The 19,531-nt window shown below is 52.1% G+C and overlaps 1 protein-coding gene across 8 annotated transcripts in view; it reads right to left on the bottom strand.

Moving 5' to 3' along the window:
• The window catches only part of SRL (sarcalumenin), a 46,757-nt gene that overhangs the window by 22,115 nt on the left and 5,111 nt on the right, over positions 1 to 19,531 (bottom strand). For 4 of the 8 annotated variants that reach the window (XM_044391528.3, XM_044391527.3, XM_048224879.2 and 1 more), the window contains exon 1: positions 14,135 to 16,319. The exons of 1 other annotated variant lie outside the window; for it this stretch is intronic. In XM_044391528.3, the coding sequence (XP_044247463.1) occupies positions 14,135 to 14,195 (61 nt within the window). In that variant the 5' untranslated portion in view covers positions 14,196 to 16,319. Of the gene's footprint in view, positions 1 to 13,707; positions 16,320 to 19,531 lie in introns of those variants that run through there. 3 more of the 8 variants (XM_044391526.3, XM_044391523.3, XM_044391524.3) reach the window with 3 other exon arrangements.

The raw sequence follows: 19,531 nt of genomic DNA on the forward strand, positions 1-19,531 counted from the left end.
CTCTACCTCCATGGCACACGGCCTTCTCCCTGTATCACTATTCTGCATCTCTTCTCCTTCATGTCTAAGGGCACCAGTCAGATTAACTCACTACATCTGCAAGGAACCTATTTCCAAATAAAGCCACATTTGGAGGTACTAGGAGTTAGGACTTCAACCTACCTTTTTGGAAGACACAATCCAACCCATAAGAGGTCCCGACAGCCACACCGCCGCCTGCCTGGAACGCCCTCCCGCCTCTCCTCAGGTCCGGCCGCACCTGCTCCCTCTTGCCAGCCTACATCCTGCTGCCTCCCTGATGTCCTCTGCTTCTCACCCCTCCAGGCCACACGGGTCCCCTCACTGACCTCAACTGATTCAGCGTCCATGACCATCCACACTGAGCCAAGTGACAGCCCCTGCCCCGTGTGGCTGTGACCTTCAGGGGGCCATGCATGCATCCGATCTTCCCTCCTCGACTGTCACTGATTCTAGGGCAAGAGGTAGACCCGAAGCCTCTTCATGTCCCCCCAGGGCCAGAGAAAACCCTGAGCACCAGACTCACACAACCAGCACCTGCAGAGTTCTCTGAGAAATCGCTTTCAGCTCCCGTGCCTTTCCAACCAGTCTCCCTGAGCGCCAGCCTCACTGTTGTCCATTCCCCCCTCGCCTGGACTTGGCTAATTCCAGCTCACCCCTGGGAGGCCTCCCCAGGCCCCTCAGTACCAAGGTGCTTCTGCTCTGTGTTCCTACAGCACTTGTCACCCTATGTGGCAGCCTTTTAAAATTTGTCCCCATGGATGATAAGGCCCCTGGGGCCAGGGCCTACAGTGTGTCCCCAGTGGGACTGCAGGTGTCCAGCATGGGCTTGGCAGATACCCAGCACAGCAAACAACTGTTGGATGCCCTGAGAGCACCAGACAGTAATGAGTCTCCTCCCTGGGTCAGCCCTTTGCAAGACGGGGCTCAAGGCCATTTGCAAAAGGATCACAGAGGAGCTTAGTTAAAAGACCCATTCCTGGGCCATTCCTCAAACACACTGAATCACACTCCGCATGATGCCCATCGGCTCTGGGGACATTAGGGTCTGGGGTCTAGCTGGCCTTGCAACCCTGCTGGGGGATGTTCCCTGGAGAAGAGCACAAAGAAGCAGATGTGGCTGGCGAGGGGAGGCCCTCGCAGAAGCGGCCTGTGAAATGGGAACCTGGTGCTCAGGCACAGCTGCCCAGTTCCAGGAGCAGCTGTGGGACCCTGGGACTCTCAGGAAGGGAGAGAAAGACAGACGGACACAGTGAGGGGCCAGAGTTGCTCTCCTAATCAGCAGTGGAGACCTGAGCAAGTATTTCAACTGTTCTGTGCCTGTTTCATCAGTAATAAGGTGGGAAAAAAATACCAGCCTGCCCACCTCCAGATTTGTGGTACCTTCACTCTGCAGCTGTCACTGGAGCGCCTACTATGTGCCAGATGGCGGGAGGCTCAAATGACACCTGCTAGAGTTCTGAAAGCCATGTAATACTAGAAAAGTGTAAGGTATTTCTAGGGGCGCCTGGCTGGCTCAGTCAGTGGAGCACATGACTCTTGGTCTTGGGGTCATGAGTTCAAGCCCCATGTTGGGCATAGAGAGGACTTAAAAACAAAAACTTAAAAAAAAAAAAAAAGGAAACGTGTAAGGTATTTCTAATATTAAGACAAAATCTCCCAGGGCGCCTGGGTGGCTCAGTCAGTTTAGCATCTACCTTCAGCTCAGGTCATGATCTCAGGGTCCTGGGATCAAGCCCCACGTCAGGCACCCTGCTCAGCTGGGAGCCTGCTTCTCCCTCTCCTTCTGCTCCTCCCATCCCTCCACTTGGGCGCACAAACACACGTGCTCTCTCAAATAAACAAATAAAATCTTAAAAAAAAAAAAAAAAAGACAAAATCTCCCAAAACACACCTCCACACAAGAATGTGTGTATCAGGAGCGGCTGGGTGGGTCAGTAGGTTAAGCTTGATTTTGGCTCTGATCCTGATCTCACAGTTGTGGGATCAAGCCCCATGTCTAGCTCCATGCTCAGCAAAGAATGTGCTTGAGACTCTCTCTCCCCCTCTCCCTCTGCCCCTCCTGCTTATGTATCTCCTCTCTCTCTTTCAAATAAATAAATCTTAAAAGAAAAAAAAAGGGGCACCTGGGTGGCTCAGTCATTAGGCATCTGCCTTCAGCTCAGGGCGTGATCCCAGCGTCCTGGGATCGAGCCCCTCAGCCAGCTCCGTACTCCGCTAGGAGCCTGCTTCTTCCTCTCCCACTCCCCCTGCTTGTGTTCCCTCTCTCGCTGGCTGTCTCTCTCTCTGTCAAAGAAATAAATAAAATCTTTAAAAAGCAAAAGAAAAAAAAAAGATTGTGTACATCAATGTTCACAGAAGCATTACTCACAAGAGTCAAAGTGTGGAAACAACTCAAATGTCCATCAACTGATGAATGGATAAACAAAATGTGGCCTATCGATGAAGTATTATTCAATGAATATTATTATTATTCTTCAATGAATATGCTTTCCTTGTTATTTGGTGGCATAAGAAGGAATGAGGTCGACACCTGCTACAAGGTGGGTGAACCGTGGAGACATGATGCTCGGTGAGAGAAGTCGGACGCAAGAGGCCATACACCATGTGATTCCATTTATATGAAAGTCCAGAACAGGGAAATGCACAGAGATAGAAAGCAGATTAGAGGTGGCCGGGGCCACAGGGGCAGCTTGTGGGGAGTGAAGACTGACAAGGACACAGCTTCCTTTTGGGGGGTGATAAAAAAATGTTCTAAAATTGACTTGCTGATGGCTGCACGTATCTGTGAATACACTAAAAACTACTGACTGGCATTCCTCAAAGAGGCATACTATACATATTTGAATTATATCTCAACAAAACTATTTAAAAAAAAAAAGATAAAGTGTTTTTGGTTCCTTTCTTTCTCCAAAACCTTAGCTAAACCTGTTGTCTGCCTTCAAAATCTATCCTCCGTCTAATCTTTTCTCCCACCCCCAGCCTGTCATCTCTCACCTGAGTTGTGAAACAGCCCCTCCCTGGGCTCCATGCCCTCTCTTTGCCACACGTGCTCCCCCCTCTGCACACGCTCCATGGCTCCCTCCTCCACACAGGCTTGCTTTGCCGGGAGCAAGTGCACCAGGCCTCCTGCCCCCCTGCGCTCACTGTGCTTTCTGCTGGGAACGCTCTCCCCACACGGACGCCTGGCTCTCCACTCCTCCCCTAACACTTGGCTCCTTGTCACCTTCTCAGCCAGGCCTTCTCCTGCTACCCTGGTGACATTGTCTCCTGACTAGCCTTCTTCCTCCCCAAGCTAGTCTTTTTCTCCACTGCACCTAAAATCATTCCAAAAAACTAAATAACTTACTTATTTGGTTTCCTTATCATAGATTTTGTATTCTAGCACCTTGGACATCCATTGGATGGGTGGATGGATGGACGGACGGACGGATGATGGTGGCAAAATGTAAGGCCTTCCCTCCACTCAGTGGCAGAGAGCTCCAAAAGAGAGGAGATTTGAGACTGGGATTCAGAACCAGAGAAGTACCTGTGGGTCAAGTCTTTTAACTCAGGCCTACTTTTTTGTGATCAGAGGGCTGTAGAAGTAGCTGCCTTATCAGCTCAGAAGGTTGTTGTGGTAACCATGAACTGGATTCCTGAATTAAAGACCTCCCCTTCAACACATGGCATCTAATTAGCGGAGGAGGTGGGAGAGAACTCGCCTCGTGACAGCAGTCTCAGGGGCAGATAGGGATGGGGACCCCAGGAGCTCCTTGAAAGGTAGGGCATTTGGGGTTGGTCGCTGCAGGAGCCAAGGCAAGTGGTCAGGAGGATGGGACAAGGCAGACAGAAGAGACAGAGCGAGGAATGCCAGGCTAGGAGACCAGATGGCATTCACCAGTAAGCTTTTCTAGAAAAGCCAACAGACCCTGGAGACCTGTCCCCATCCCTGCTCTCCTCCAGAACCAGGACAAACCACAGAAAGAGAAACAGAGGTACAGCCACCAGCTTCCAGAGCTGCCTCTGGGCTAGGGACCCCTAAGTCTGCTGTGAGGAGACCCAGATACCCGCCCATTTAGCTGGGCGCTCATGCCGCTGGCGAGGAGGGGGCAGAAAGGGAGAAAGAAAGGCTTGCATCCCGCCACAGGATGCAAGCCTCTCACTGACACTGGCAGAGGACACAGCTGGAAGTTCTCTTTCCAAGGGGCTCCCTCAGGGGGTGGGGAGGCACCTCCGTGTCCTGCTCATTCTCCCGCTGCAGCAGGGACGGGGACTGTGAGGGGCTAGGCACGGGCACACATGCAGGAGAGCTGAGCCTAACGCTGACAGGCCTGAGTCGCTGGCTTCTTGGCCTGTGGCTCTCTCCATCACAGAATCAGCCAAGAACCAGAGCCCCCAGTCCCCAGCACAGGCCCATGCCATCGGCTCCGTACCCGAGCACACCCAACAGGGAGCTGGAGAACTCCCCCCACCAGCCACCCCAACACCACGGCTAGGCTGGGCAGCCTCATGGAACTGCCTGCCCCCGGCCAGCTGTCCGTCCACCCATTCAACAGGCCTATGCTGGGTATGTCACAAATCAGCTGCTGGGGCAATCGTGTGGGCCATGGGGCCAAAGAGAGGGCTAAGAAAACAGGTGCCATTTGTGCCCAGCAGAGGACTACCAGCTAGGAGACAGACGGGAACTACACGTTCAGAGCCAGCAACTACTCAACTGTCGGGTCCAAGGCTAAGGAGCCAAAGAGGTTGAAGAGGGCCCCCTCCCCCCATCCACATCCAGCAGGAACCTTGGAAGGGGACGTTATTTGGCAACAGGGTCTGTGCAGATGTAATTAAGATGAGACTATACTGCATTAGGGTGGGCCCTAAGTCCAATGACTGGTGTCCTTACAAGAAGAGGAGAGGACACACGGACACACAGAGAAGAGGCCACATGACGACACAGAGGCAGAGCATGGAGAGATGCGTCTACAAGCCAAGGAACGGCAAGGACTTCCTGGATCTACCAGAAGCTGGAAGAGGCAGGAAGGAGCCTCCCATGGAGCCTTCAGAGGGAGCAGGGCCCTGCCAACCCCTCCAGGTCTAACTTCAGCCTCCAGAACTATGAGAGGTTAAATTTCTGTTGTTTGAAGCCACCCGGTTTGTGGCCCCAGAAAACTGACACAGGAACAGCACTGAAGCCCGGCTCTACAGGATCTTCCCAACCCCTCTCTCACTAAGCTGGTGGTGCTTCCACCAGCCCCACGGCCCCAGGCCCTGTCCCACCTGCTCCCCTTCTCTGCACACTCAGGCTACTTATTTTTAGCCCCTGATTACATCTGCCTTGTATGGTTCCCTACTCCTGTCATGAGCGGGGACTCTCTCCTGGTTGGTAAGCTCTCTGAGGACAGAGAATCCAAAGGATATTAACAGCCCTGAGAAGGGGCAGAGATGTGGATGGATTCCCTTGATTGTTCATGTTTCATGATATTTGAGGAAACCGGTGGCAGTGACAGCCCGTAATTACTGCCATAGTCCTTTCAACCTTAAAAAGTAGCTGATATCAAAAAACATGTTAAGCATCCGATAGCCATGTTTAAAATTTAGTCACAAACAACCCCATGCTGTAAATAGGGCAAGTATTATTAACCCATTTTATGAGCAAAAAGACAGGTGCAAAATGGGAAGGGGCTTGGTGGCAAATTTGTGGCAAAGCCCGTGCTTGTTCTGTGTTCCAGGCCCTGTGGACTCGCCGTGCCCCCCCCATCCCACCCCAGGCTGGCTGCTCTGCAACCTGTGTGGGCGGCCTCAGGTGACAGGGCTCCAGGTGAAGAGGCTGCTGGCCTAACGACCAACTCAGGAAGGAAACTGAGGCAGGAAAAGTCAGAAGAAAAATGGATTTGCCCCTGGGCTTCTATCCCTCTCACGGCCTGGACACAGGCTCAGTCCTGAGGCCAGGATGGGTTTCCCAGGCCATGCCAAGGGCTATGACCCTTCTTCAATCTTTCCAGACCCCCTCCTAGTGTCTTGACCTCCTGGGATAAGCTAGAGAAATAAATGGTCTTCTACCAGCTGACATACAGAGTAGGAGGAAATGCAGGGAAAAAAACAAAAGAGACCAACAAAGTGGCCAGAAGCCCCTCCGGGGGGTGCAGGTACACAGGGCCAGCAGCTGTGGGACCAGGTGCACTCGGAGACACGGTTTCCAAGGCAACAGGTTTGTCAAGTCTATACCTATTGCCGTCTAGGGAAAATTCTATGGGGGACAACCTAGCTGAGGTCCTAACTGAATGGCCACTTGGAAGAGGACCAGGGGCCGCTGTTTTGGCGGTGAGCTGGTGGGGGGGAGGGAACAAGGAGGGGGCTCCCAAACCCCAGGGATCTCCCCTAGCCTGATTCTGGGCTGAGCTCCCAACACAACCCACTTCCTCGGTCCCAGAACTCCAGGCCAGACTTTGCCTGCACCTGTTTGAGCTCAGAATGCAGTCCCTGCTCTAGAAGGATCCAAAAATATCTGAGAGGGAGAAGGGGAGGGGCTAGAGTATGCTGAGGGCCAGAGAGAGCCACCTGGCTCAGCATTCCAGGCCCTTCACCCACCAGGGTGGTCTGATCACCCCCAACAGGAGCCCCACAGCCGGAGTCAGAGCTGGGCTCCTCCCACCCCACCAGTGCGATGCTCTGAGCCTCCCCACTCCTGGTTCTGATCACCTTCCTCCTCTGCCTGCACAAATCGCCTGCTCATTCATCTGACACCGTTAAGTGCTTTCCATGAACCAAGCGAACCAAGCGCCGTGCTAGGCCCTGCTGATGCAGAGGCGAGCAAGTTAAACAAACACACAGCCCCTGTCCTCCTGGAGCTGACAGTCCAGTAACTGCCCCTTTCTCCCAGTTCAGCTGAAACCCTGCCCCTCCATGAGTCCAGCCGACCTTCCAGCCCTCCTCTGAACTCCAACCAGAGCTGCCAGGGGAAGGGTGGGGGGGTTAGTTACATTTTCTCTCCGTGCGTGCCATCGCCCCAAATAGAAGTCAGCTCCTGGGGGCAGAGACACGGCCTGTTCCTGTCTGAGTAGTGTTGCTGGCCAGGGCTGAGGGGTGAGAGCAGCCTGGCCTCGGGGCTGGAAAGCTGGCTTTTCAGAGGACAGTCCCCAATGGCCCACCTTTCCCGCCTCCCTCCAGTGTGTTCCTCCTCTCAGTTGCCACTGTGGACCCCACATCCCTTTTGTTTGCTGAAGTTTTTATTTTCAAGGGCACTTAATTAACGTCTTGTTGTTAGTATCTGGTGCACAGTACAGCGCTCCTACACTCGCACACGTCACCCGGCGCTTGTCACGACAGGTGCGTTCCTTCCTCCCCATCACCTGCTTTACCCCCCCACACACGCATCTCCCCTCTGGTGCCACCAGTTTATTCTATAGAGTTAAGAGTCTGTGTCTTGCTTTGTCTCTCTTTCTCTTATTTTTTCCTTTTGCTCGTTTGTTTCTTACATTCCACATATGAGTGAAATCACATGGTATTTGTTTTTCTCTGGCTGACTTATTTCTCTTAGCATAATACCCTCTAACTCCATCCATGTCGCTGCAAATGGCAAGATTTCATTCTTTTTCATGGCTGAAAAATATTCCAGCATGTGTGTTTGTGTATATACACACACACACACACACACACACACACACAAACACACACATACACATACAACCACTATTTTATGAATTCACCTGTTAATGGATACTCGGGCTGCCTCCCTACCTTGGCTACTGTAGATAATGCTGCTGTAAACATCAGGGAGCATGTATCCCTCTGACTTTGCATACTTGTATTCTCCGGCTGAATACCCAGCAGTGTGATTGCTGGATTATAAGCTAGTTGCATTTTTACATCACTTGCTGACCACATACTGCCCCTCACCCCTAATCATGAATTCATTCTGTTCCCAACCCATAGTGGGTACCCCAGGGTGGGCCCTGTCTCCCCTTTTTCCAGGACTCTGCACTGGGCCCTCCTTCTCCCCAGGGCTAGCCATGCAGCCCACACCCACTCTGTGCCCTGTAGCACTCAGAGTTGACAGTGAATGAGAGGGTCAGTGCTGTCGAGGTTGTAAAAGACAAGGACCCCTGGGGGGAGTGTCCACCTAGCATGGAAGAAGAAAAGCCTTTTCTCATTGAGTAACAGCCTTGCACGGAAGCTGGGGAGCCTGCCTCAGCTAGGCCAACGTTCCACCTGAAATCCTTCTGGGCCCCAGGATTTGGAACAGAAGGAGCAGCAGTGACTGTTTTCATGTGGCTCTGATGACACAGTCCCAGGGAAGACAGGCTCCTAGGGTGGCACCAGCCAGGAGCTGCCCAGACACACCATGGTCTCCTGGCCTTCAGAATCGGACACTCCCGCCCTCAGGGCAGTGTGGGGCAACCTCCTCTCCACACAGCTAGGGAGAAGCTGGAGGGCTCAGAGAGAAGGCTGTTGCAGGGCCTGGCTGGGGGTGTGAATGGCTGACCTCCTAACAGCTCGTGAGCTTTCAGAGGCAGGAACCGTTCCGCTGCCGGAACCCCCAACCCTGAGACCAGGCCATTCAGGAAAGGCTGCCTGGGAGCCCTCTGTCAGGGAGGGTGAGGAAGTGACAGGGATAGACAGGTTTCTCCCTGGGACCCTGACTCTGAACAACCACCTTCAGGGCTGGAGAGTATGCGGCCGAAACCAAAGGGGACGGGACTTCCCTGATTCCAAAATGAGCCCTGCTGATGGGCGTAGCAAAGTCCTTCCAGCCAGGAAAACACCCCAGAGGGAACCTGAGCCTGGGCCTGTCTTGTTGCACAAGAAGAATGAGAACCCAGGCCGTCATCCGGGAAACTCACTTCGAGCCTCCGAGCCAGCTCCCACTAAGTCACTGATCCTGATGGAGTCCAAACACAGAACTTTTCCTGTTGCAGGCCAAGGGAACAGTTGCTGAATGACATCTTAGAAGGTGGAGGTTGGGGTCAGACTGCCCTGGCTCGAGGGGGCCAGCTCACCAGGGGCCAACATTCACTGAACGAAAAGGATGGTTCACTGACTTGGTCCCTGGGCTCTGCCTGGTTTTCCTTCAGCATCAGCGACCAGGCTCTGGTCTTAGCCCTGTTGCAACTTGGGGCAATCAGCCTCCCCTTCCACCTCATAGTCTTGTTCCTTCCCTCCCACCCCACCCCGTGGCCCCTAGTTGAGTTCCCTCACTAGCACCGCGGCTCCTGAGTTTACCTCGAAGGTGCAGTGTCCCTCTGAGGTCTCCATGATGCCATGGCATGTGTCCCCTAAGACCTGCCCCACCCTCCCCATACGTCTGACACCTTGGTCACTTCCTCTCCGCCTTGTGCCCGTCAGTCCTTCTCTCTCCTAGGATCCTCATCATCGGCCCATAAACACACTTAGTCTTTCTTGTATTGAAAAGGAAATTTGCTACATCTGCAAACCCCCTACCAATGTACTCCTATGTGTCCTCTAGCCCTCCTGAGCCCACTGCCCAAATGTGTCGCCTCTGCACTCTCCCTAGATGCGCATAAGGCCCTTGCACTCTGCCAGCGACCTCGGGGATATCAAAGCCAACACCTCATCTTCCTCGGCATCCCTGTGGCCTTCCATCTCTTCGACCACCCTTCTAGAATGCGCCCTTCCCTTGGCCTCCAGGTCACTGTCTCTTCTGGGTCCCTTCCCCTCTTCCTGAAACCCACTCATCCTCCTCTTCCCATTGCCCGAATCTGGTGCTGCCCAGCAACCATCCCTCAATCTCTTCTCTCTCTGCAAATGCTTCCTTCATGACCTCACAGCCTCATCTTCACCCTACTGGATCTCATCTCTGGACCTCCAGGCCTCACTTTCAATCCTCCAATATCCAGTATCTCCACCCAGATGTCCCCCTGGCACCCCAAATTCATAACAACCCCAACTGAACTTTTAAAATCTGTTCTTTTATATTCCTGGTCCTTTTTTTTTTAATTGCTGGTAAGATCAGGCCTCCAGCGACTTACACTAGATCCGTGAGGGCTCCCTCTGGCTGAAGTCCAGTAGATTCCACCCCAGCTCTCTCCTGGGTCTGCCCCTCCTCTCCACCCTCACTCCCTCACGGAGCTCACACCCTTTAACCTGCATTTCTGACTGGGTCCTCCAATAAGCCTCCCTCGTCCTCCCCCTCCCCACAAACACCTGCCGGAGAGATGCTTCCCAAGCCCTCAGTGGTTGCCCGCCACCCACAGCGTGAAGCCACCTTGACCACCGACCACCAAACACACACAGCCCTTCACGGTTGGCCAACCCACCCTTCCAAGTAGCTTCCCCACAATCCCCACTTGACTCTGCCTGCCCTTCTCCCTGCCCTGTTCTCGCCAGAGCGCCAACATTTCCTGACAGCATGAGTTCGTTCATCCTGCCCCTTATGTGGAATTCTCTTTCTTCCATTATTCCATGTCTGAATGCTACTTTCTTCAGGGCCCATCTCAAATATCCCCTCATCTGTAAAACATTTCCTGATCCACTCGGTTAAAAATAATCTCCCCAGGCCCTCCCACCCCACCTCACTTTACCTCCCTCATGACGCTCACATGTGTCCTGCTTGTATGCGTGCAGGTACAAGGTGGGAGATGCCCTATCTCCTGAACTGGGGGGTAAGCACGCCAAGGACAAAATGCCCATCTGGATCCCCCAGTACCACACCTAAACAATAAGAGGTACGCTATAAATCTGGGATGATTAATACGTGGTGAGATGTGGCAAGGTGGTTGAATGAAAGGCTTTGCACTCAAGCAGTATTTAAATGTAAGAGGTTGTGCAGTGAGTGGGTCTGGATTTGGATTTGGAGCCGGGTGTCCAGGAGAGAGCTAAGCAGAGAATCCCACAGCGGCAGACCCCACCCCTGCCCACCGTCCCAGCTGCACCCTCATTCCAGGCCAGGAGGCATAGCACCTAGAACCTGCCCTTGGCCCTGGGGCCCTGCCAAAGGGGAAGAGCTGTCTTCCTCCTGTGTCTGTAGTGACTAGGCTCCTTCCCAGCGCACCACACCTAAATGAGCACCAAATGGCCAGGGGGATGCAGCTGGCCTCATCCAACCTCCTTCTGTGGGAGCAAGGAGACCTGAATTCCAGCGCTGGCCCTGCCTTGAACTAGTTGTCTGACTTTCACTGTCACACCCAGACGTGGGACAAAACCAGCATTCCCACACTCTGGTTCCACAGGCCACCAAGCAAAGTGTGCACATCCACTGGCAAATCCCAGTGAGTGCTTTGTAGACTCGATGCAGGACGTGGCAGATGAGATGCTCCTACGGGCTCATCCAGCTGCTCTGAGCCAGAAGTCGGGGAAATTGCTGGACACAGCTTGCAGGGGGGCTGCAAAGGCTTCTGCTCTCTCCCCAAGACCTTTGAGCTCATACCTTCCCTCAGCGGCCCTCCCCATGGTGGGTTGTGGCAGCTGGGCTGCTCTGTTGAAGGAACATGAACACGACATCTTTCTGAAGATAACCAGACTGGGGCAGGTGAGGAGGGGCCAAAAGGGGGTTCCGGACAGACCCTCATCTCTCATGGAGGGGAGGTCAGCCCCAGCGTGCACCAACTTCTCACTATTGGGATGGCAGGGTGGAGGCCAGAGGAGGTTGTAAGTCTGCAAACCAGGGCTGGGCTGGAGAAGGATGAACAGACTCAGAATCCCCATCTGCCCCACTCTCTGCATCAAGCAGGCAACAGGAAGCAAAGATGTCCAGAATCCAGCCTAACAAACACCAACGGCATGAACCCAAATGCTTTCTCAGCCCTGGCCACTCCCCATCCCACCCCACTCTCAGAGGAGTCAAAGGATCACAGGCATCCGGAGGAAAGCTCCCCACAGGTAGCCTCTCCAAAGGCAGAGGGAGTTCTGTGGCTGTCAGGGAGAGAGAGGCTGAGGGCAGGACAGGAACTCCGGGTGGGGGGAGACAGCCCTGGGCTGAACACGCCTGTCCATAATCACTGCCCAACCTTGTGTGTCTCTCATTCCGCTGGCTTTCACTCTACCCTCGACAATGAGAAGACAGAGTAAACCAACTCGAGGTTGCTTTCCCCTGTCCTTGAGCAGGCCTGTCACCTGGCCAAGTTCCCAAGACAAAGAGGAGGACCCCCGTAGTCACAAATGCCTGGGAGCCATGGATGGGTGGGTGGGGATGTGGGAGGTGCCTGGTGATCCGGCCCTGGCAGCTCCAGCTGTTCCTAGCATCAGGAGAGGCCTTTGGTCCCTTGCTTGGGAACAAGAAGAGGCTGCCATGGTCCAGAAGACCACAGAACCAACATGGGGACAAAAGAAGGAAAGGTAGCTTTACCCCCAGGAAGCAGGAAGTAAGTTAGAGAGAAAGTCTGCCTGCCACGCAGCGAGGGGCAAGTATCCAGGGGTAGGGTGGGAAGTTCAGGAGCAAAGCTGCTGCCTTTGGGCAAGGTGGCATTGACTTAGTGGCACAATTCCAGGGGAAATCAACCAGTAGGAAGGACTGTCATAGAGACAGGGAGAAGTCACCCTTATGATTGGAACCTTCCAGTGGGTGCAGGAGAGAACAATCTTTTAGGGTAACCTATAGCTGGAGCAGTATTAAAACCCACCCCTAGGGAAGAACCCACAGCACAAGTGGTGAGCAGGAGGGAGGAGAGAGGGCACCCTGCACATGGTGAGCAAGGCCACCCTGGAAGCCAGGCTAGGGACGCACTGCAGAGTCCAGGAAGGAAAGAGGGTGCACAGAGAGGATCTTTGCACAAAGTGCCTGCCTGCCTCCTTTCTTCGTGGCAAGATCCCTCAGAGAGGTCCATGGAACATTCCAAATGTCCAGTTACCTCGTTGGGAGGAAAGATGAAAGATGTCCCTAAAAGGCTAAAAGTCCCTGGGCCTGGTGTGTGGAAGAGAGGCAAGGTGGCAGCTGGGGCTGGGCGGAGCAGGGCAGGGGCTGTGAAGGGGAGCAGGCGGCAGTGGCTTGGGGCTCAGGATCCAATTACACTGCTGTTTCCATACTTAGCCACCTGACAACCGCTTGGAATCCTCACCGCTCCAGGCATGGCAGCCCTGCAAGGCCCAAATTAACTCAAGGGCAGACAAGGGCACGGCCCAGGGGCACATGCAAGACCGGAGCCCCCCACCTTGGTCCCTAACCCCTCAAAGGGAACACCTGCTTCTGCCCACCACCTGCTTAAGCGGCTGGGGCTGGGACCTCAACAAATAGAAACTCAAAGGTGGGAGACGCTGGGGCTCTGGACCCCATGGTCCCCTGTACATCTGAAGACTGCCACCTCATGACAAGACAAAGCAGGAGACCCAGATTCCTGGGGGCACCCCAGATCACCCCTGAAGCATCCCCAAGGGGGACCCAGCCCCAGGAGTCTCAGGAAGAGAGAGGTGACAAACCCTCTGGTGTCCCCTCCATGCCTATAAATAACCCCCATGCTGTAACCCGAGCCTCCACCTCTACCACACAAAGTGCTGAGATCCCAAAGGAAAAACCACACATACAGACCCCCAGCCCCCTTCCAGTGAAGCCCCCAGCCTAGCTCAGGGATACTCTGGAGTATCCCGCCTCTCTCCTGAACTCTGTGCCCAATCCCTAACTCCATCCCCAATCCCATACCAAACTGACCACCTCCTCTATCCCACCATTCCCCAGACAACCCCCAACTCTGTCCACACACCCGGTCCTCAATCATGCAAAGCCAGCCCCCCGCCCAATCTCCACCGGGTGGGAGGGTCAACACGACTCACCTCCAGGGCCCCTCCAGCACCAGGACTGGGCTCTTTTGTCTGTCCAGGAGGGTCCTCTAGTTTTAACTTTTGGGGTCCTCTTCCCCAGCATCTACTGGCCAGACCTGCCTTCTGGCTCCCAGCCCTTGGTTCAGGCCTCACACCTGCCTGCACCTCTCAGTTCACGACTCCCACTTCTGGCCTCCCTGAAACCCCTGAACGCTCTTGGGGTCTCTGTACCCAGTTTTGTCCTGGGCCCCAGGGAGAAGGGAATGGAGATGATGGTGAGACCAGCCAGGAGTAAAGGTTTGCCATCAACCGCAGGAATCACAGAGGCCCCATCTATCATTGGAGCCTCCCTCCTCCCTTCGCCCCCTGCAGTAAACATAAAACCTCGGGGCACGTGGGGGTCACTGTCTGGCCTGGCTGACAGGGGTGAGGGTCATACCTGTTTGTCCTGGGAGCAGGAGCGACGCCACGAAGCAGCAGAGCAGGACCAGCGTCCTCATGGTGACTGCCAAGAGAGCCCAGCTGCTCCTCGCCTCTATTTATAGGGCTGATGGTGGCGCAGGGTGGGGGAGAAGGGTCACACAGTCACTAGGGCAACTGGGTGGACGTGATGGGGAAGCAGCACAGACCCTGACAGGCTGTGCAGAGGCTCGCTCTGCCACTGTCCTGCCAGCTGCCAGGCCCCGGAAGGCACAGCCCGGGCCGGATTCTCTCCCCCCAGCAGCCCTGGGGTCATGTGACATGGGTCACAGGGCAGGGGTGGTGGAGAAAACGTGGGACATCCCTTGGGTCAGGTCTAGGGGTTAGGAACCCAAGCCTTCACGGTATCTGAGCTAACTTGATCTTAAGTCTGGGACAAGTCACTGACCTTCACGTGCCTCGGTTTTGTGAATGAAGGAGCCATAGGGCAAAGCCAGAGAGATTCTACGTGATAGCCACCTACCGACGTCTCGGCCCCTCCCCAAAGGTCAGAAAGGTGAAGCCACAATGGCTGGTTAAAAGAAACCTGCGACATCTGACCTCTGAGGTTGATGGCGAGGAGCTTAACCTTCTCGGGCCTCCGGAAGATAGAGAACAGTGACAAGAGCAAAAAAAGGGGAGCTAGGAGACATGTCCCATGCTGTGATGTAAGCCAATGGACAAAGATCCATTTCCAAATGACAGGGGGTTTCCAGAACCTTCCATCATGCCTATAATGTGCTATTTGATGCAATCTTCCCAAGGGTATGTAATGGCCCCTAAGAGCCAGTTCTATGAAGCTAAGGGACAGCAGACGCTGGCTTGTCTGGCCGGGGGGAGGGTGTCACTGAGGATAGTGGTCGGCCATTGAGGAAAAAAGCTGGTCAACTGGCCATTCTTCTGTGGGCTTTACATTTACCACAGCTTTACTGAGGTCTAACCCACATGCAGCACAGAACACTATTCACATCTGATACATTTTGACGTATGCATAGAAGCATGATTAAAATAACAAACAGATTCCTCACTCCCAAATTTTCCTCACATCCCCTCCTAGTCCCCTCCGCCCACCCCCTTCCCAGGCAACCACCACGGAGCTGCTTTCTGTCACTATGCATTATTTTGCATTTCCTAGATGTGGATACAAATGGAATCTCATCATATGTGTTCTTTTCTATCAGGCTACTTTCACTTGGCATAATTATTTTGAGATCTATTTTCATTGCAGTTATGTATTGATAGCTCAATTCCCTTTTATTCTGAATAGTATTCCACTCATTGTATGGACTGACCACAATCTGCTATCCATTCTCCTCCTGAGAGACATATGGGTTGTTTCCAAGCTTGGGCAACTACTGATTAAGCTGCTGTGAGTATTCATCTATAATGCAACTTATAGATGTTCACTTTCCCTTCTCTTGGGTAAATACCCAGGAAGGGAATGACTGGATCACATGGTGGGCATCTGTTCAATTTTTCTCTAAGATGATGGTGCCATTTTACATTCCCTCCACCAGTCTCTCCACATCCTTGCCAGTCCTTAGTACAGTCAGTCTTTCAGGTTTCAGTCATTGTTGTAGGTGTGTTATGGTATCTTATTGTAGGTTCAGTCTGCATTTTCCTGATGACCAGTGATATTACGCATGTTTCTGTGTGTATATTTGTCATCCGCTTCGTTCGTGTGTTTTTGGTGAAGTGCCTGTTCAAATCTTTTGCCTATTTTTTATGGGTGTTTTCTTCTTCTCAATGTTGATAGTGTTTTTATATACACTGAATACATCAGACATATAATTTGTAAATATTCTCACCAGTGGTGGTTTGTCTTCATGCATGAAGTGTCTTTCAAAGAGCAGAAGTTCATAATTTTTATCAAATCCAAAGAACTCTTCGCCTAACCCAAGATGCCCAAGATGTTTTCCTGTTTTCTCCCAGAAGTGTAATAATTTTAAGTTTTACATTTAGATCTATGATCCATTTTATGTAATTTTTCATATGTTGCAAGATATAAACCAAAGTTTATATTTTTGCATGTGGATATCCAGTTGTTCCAGCAGGATTTATCGAAGAGACCGTCCTTCCTCCACTCAACTGCCTTTGTACCTTTTATTGAAAATCAATTGAACGTATGTGTGTAAAGCTACTTCTGAACTGTATTCTTCCTGTTGGTCTCTGTGTCTATCCTTCCACTGTGGTTTCCTAATCAGTCTTGAAATCAGGTAGTGTGAATCCTCCAACTTTGATCTTCTTTTAAAAGTTGTTGGGGGGGGGGCTCAGTTGGTTAAGTGCTCAACTCTAGACTTCAGCTCATGTCATGATCTCAGGGTGGTGAGACTGCGCCCCATATCAGGCTCTGAGCTCAGTGGGGAGTTGGAACCTGCCTGAGATTCTTTCTTTCTCCTTCTGCCCCTCCTCCTGCTTGTGTGCTCACTCACTCTCTCTCTCTAAAATAAATAAACAAGCAAATAAATCTTTTTTTAAAAAGTTGTTTTGGGGGCACCTGAATGGCTCAGTTTTAAGCATCTAACTCTTGATTTCAGCTCAGGTCGTGATCTCAGGGTCATGAGATCAAGCCCCATGTCAGGCTCTGTGCTAGGCATGGAGCCTGCTTAGGATTCTCTCTCTCCATCTCTCTCCACCCCTCTCCCCCAAAAAAGAAAAAAAGTTGTTTTGGAGTTGGCCGGCTGGCTCTGTCAGAAGAGCATGCGATGCTTGATCTCAGGGTCATGAGTTCAAGGCCCACGTGGGGCATAGAGATTATAAATAAATAAACTTTAAAAAAAATTGTTTGGGGGGGGGGCACCTGGGTGGCTGAGTCGTTAAGCGTCTGCCTTTGGCTCAGGGCGTGATCCCAGAGTCCTGGGATCGAGCCCCTCATCAGGCTCCCTGCTCTGGGAGCCTGCTTCTTCCTCTCCCACTCTCCCTGCTTGTATTCCCTCTCTCACTGGCTATCTCTCTCTCTGCCAAATAAATGAATAAAACCTTTAAAAAAATTGTTTGGGCTATTTTAGTTCCTCTACACGTCCATATGAATTTTGGAATCAGCCTATAAATTGCTCTTTAAAGGCCTTCTTGGATTTTAATTGGAATTATAATGAATCTACAGACCAGTCTGAAGAAAGCTGGCAAGTTACCAACTGCAATGGTAATTTTATGTGTTAACTTTGGTAAATACCAGTCTGAATGCTGCTGTACAGGAATTTTTTACATGGGCTTCACATTTAATATGTAGACTCTGAGTCAAGCAGATCACCCTCCATAATGTGGGTGGGCCTCATCCCATCAGTTGAAGGCCTTAAAAGACTGTGCTCACCCCGCCAACCCCGGAGGAGGAAGGAACACTGCCTCTAAGTACCTTTTGACTCAAGACCGCAACAATCACTCTGCTGGAATTTCTGGCCACCAGCTGCCCCTGTGGACTTCCGACTTTTTGGTCCCCACAGCCTCCCTCTATAAACAGACATCCTATTGGCTCTGTTTCTCTGGAGAACCTGACTAACACACCAATACTGAGCCTTCCATCCATGTTTACAGCTGGGGAGAGGGGCTCACCATGAGGGGTTGGAGGCAGCACTTGGTCCTGGGACAGAAAAGGAAGTCAGAGTCAATGACGCGCCTACTCCGGGCAGGTACTTCACATGTCAGGAGAGGTAGGCACGCCACCACCATTTCACAGTGAGGAGGCCAAGGCTCTGACTGCTGTGGTAACTTATTCAACACCACCACATAGGAGCAGAGTGGTCTGAATTTGAACCCAGATGGGCCTGACTTACAAAGCCAGGACTACTCCCATCAATCCAAGTGCACTCAGAGGAAGAGAGGAATTGGCATGTCGGGGAAAATGAGTGGAGGGCTGTGTGGGAAAGGCACAGGCTGAAGGGCCAGAGAAAGACACCAGAACCCAAACCAGACAGGAGGGGAAAGCATGAGCCCAGCACTGTTTAAAGGGCTAACTGCATGTGATTTAAAGATGCTCCATCTGGGGGCGCCTGGGTGGCTCAGTCAGTTGAGCATCCGACTCTGGATTTCGGCTCAGGTTGTGATCTCTGGATTGTGGGATCGAGCCCCACGCAGGGAGTCTGCTTAAGATTCTCTCTCCCTCTGCCCCTGCCCCCACTCTCTCTCTCTCTCAAATAAATAAATCTTTCTTATTTTTTGAAAGAGTTTATTTATTTACTTGAGAGAGAGAGAGGGAGAGAGAAGCAGGGGGAGCAGCAGAGGGAGAGGGAGAAGCAGAGTCCCCGCCGAGCAGGGAGTCCAACACAGGGCAGACGCTTAACCAAGTGAGCTACCCAGGCATCCCAATAAATAAAGCTTTAAAAGAAAAAAACAAGATGCCCCATCTGGGCTCAAACAGGTTCTTGCATGGCCTTGTTCACAGTGGCACAATAAACAAGAGCCAAAAGGTGAAAACAACCCAGGTGCCCATCAGCAGACAAGTGGAGGAACCAAGTGTGGCCTATCCATATGATAGGATATTATTCATCCATAAAAAATGAAATTTTAATACAGGTTGCAACATGGATGAGCCTTCGAAATGTTAATGCTAAACGAAATAAACCAGTCACAGAAACACAACGTACTCGTTTGCAGGGGCCACCATGACAAACCACAGACCGCATGTCTTAAACCACAGACATTGATTTCTCGCCATTTTGGAAGTCTGACATCAAGTTGCCGGCAGGGCTGGCTTCTTCTGAGGCCTCTCTCCTTGCTCGTAGGCGGCCTCCTTTCCTCACTGTTTCCTCACATGGTCATCTCCTGGTCTGGGTTATCTGTGTCCTCATCTCCTATTCTTGTATGGACACCAATTGTATTAGGTTAGCACCCACCCACATGACCTCATTTTACCTTAATTACCTCTGCAAAGACCCCATATCCAAGTACAGGCACATTCTGAGATACTAGGAGTTGGACTTCACGAATTTTGAGAGGACACAATTCAGCCCAAAAGAGACAGATATCGTGTGACTGCACTTACACGAGGTACCTAGAAAAGTCAGGGACAGAAAATAGAATGGTGGGTGCCCAAGGTAGAGGGAAGGGGGCACAGGAGTTAGTGTTTCATGGGTAGAGTTTCTATTTAGAATAATGAAAAAAGGGTCGCTGGGTGGCTCAGTCTGTTAAGTGTCTGCCTTCGGGACAGGTCACGATCCTAGAGTCCTGGAATTAAGTCCCACATCGGGCTTCCAGCTCACCAGGGAGCCTGATTCTCCCTCTCCTGCTGCCCCTACTTCGGCTCTGTCTCTCTCTGTCAAATATAAATAAAATCTTAAAAAAAAAAAAGAATAATGAAACATTCTGGAGAAGGACAGTGGTGATGGTCACACAACATTGTGAAAGTGCATGCCACTGGATGAAAAATTTTAAGTGATTAAAA

Source organism: Ursus arctos, unplaced genomic scaffold (genome assembly GCF_023065955.2).
Source record: "Ursus arctos isolate Adak ecotype North America unplaced genomic scaffold, UrsArc2.0 scaffold_2, whole genome shotgun sequence".
NCBI classification, from domain to species: Eukaryota; Metazoa; Chordata; class Mammalia; order Carnivora; family Ursidae; genus Ursus; species Ursus arctos.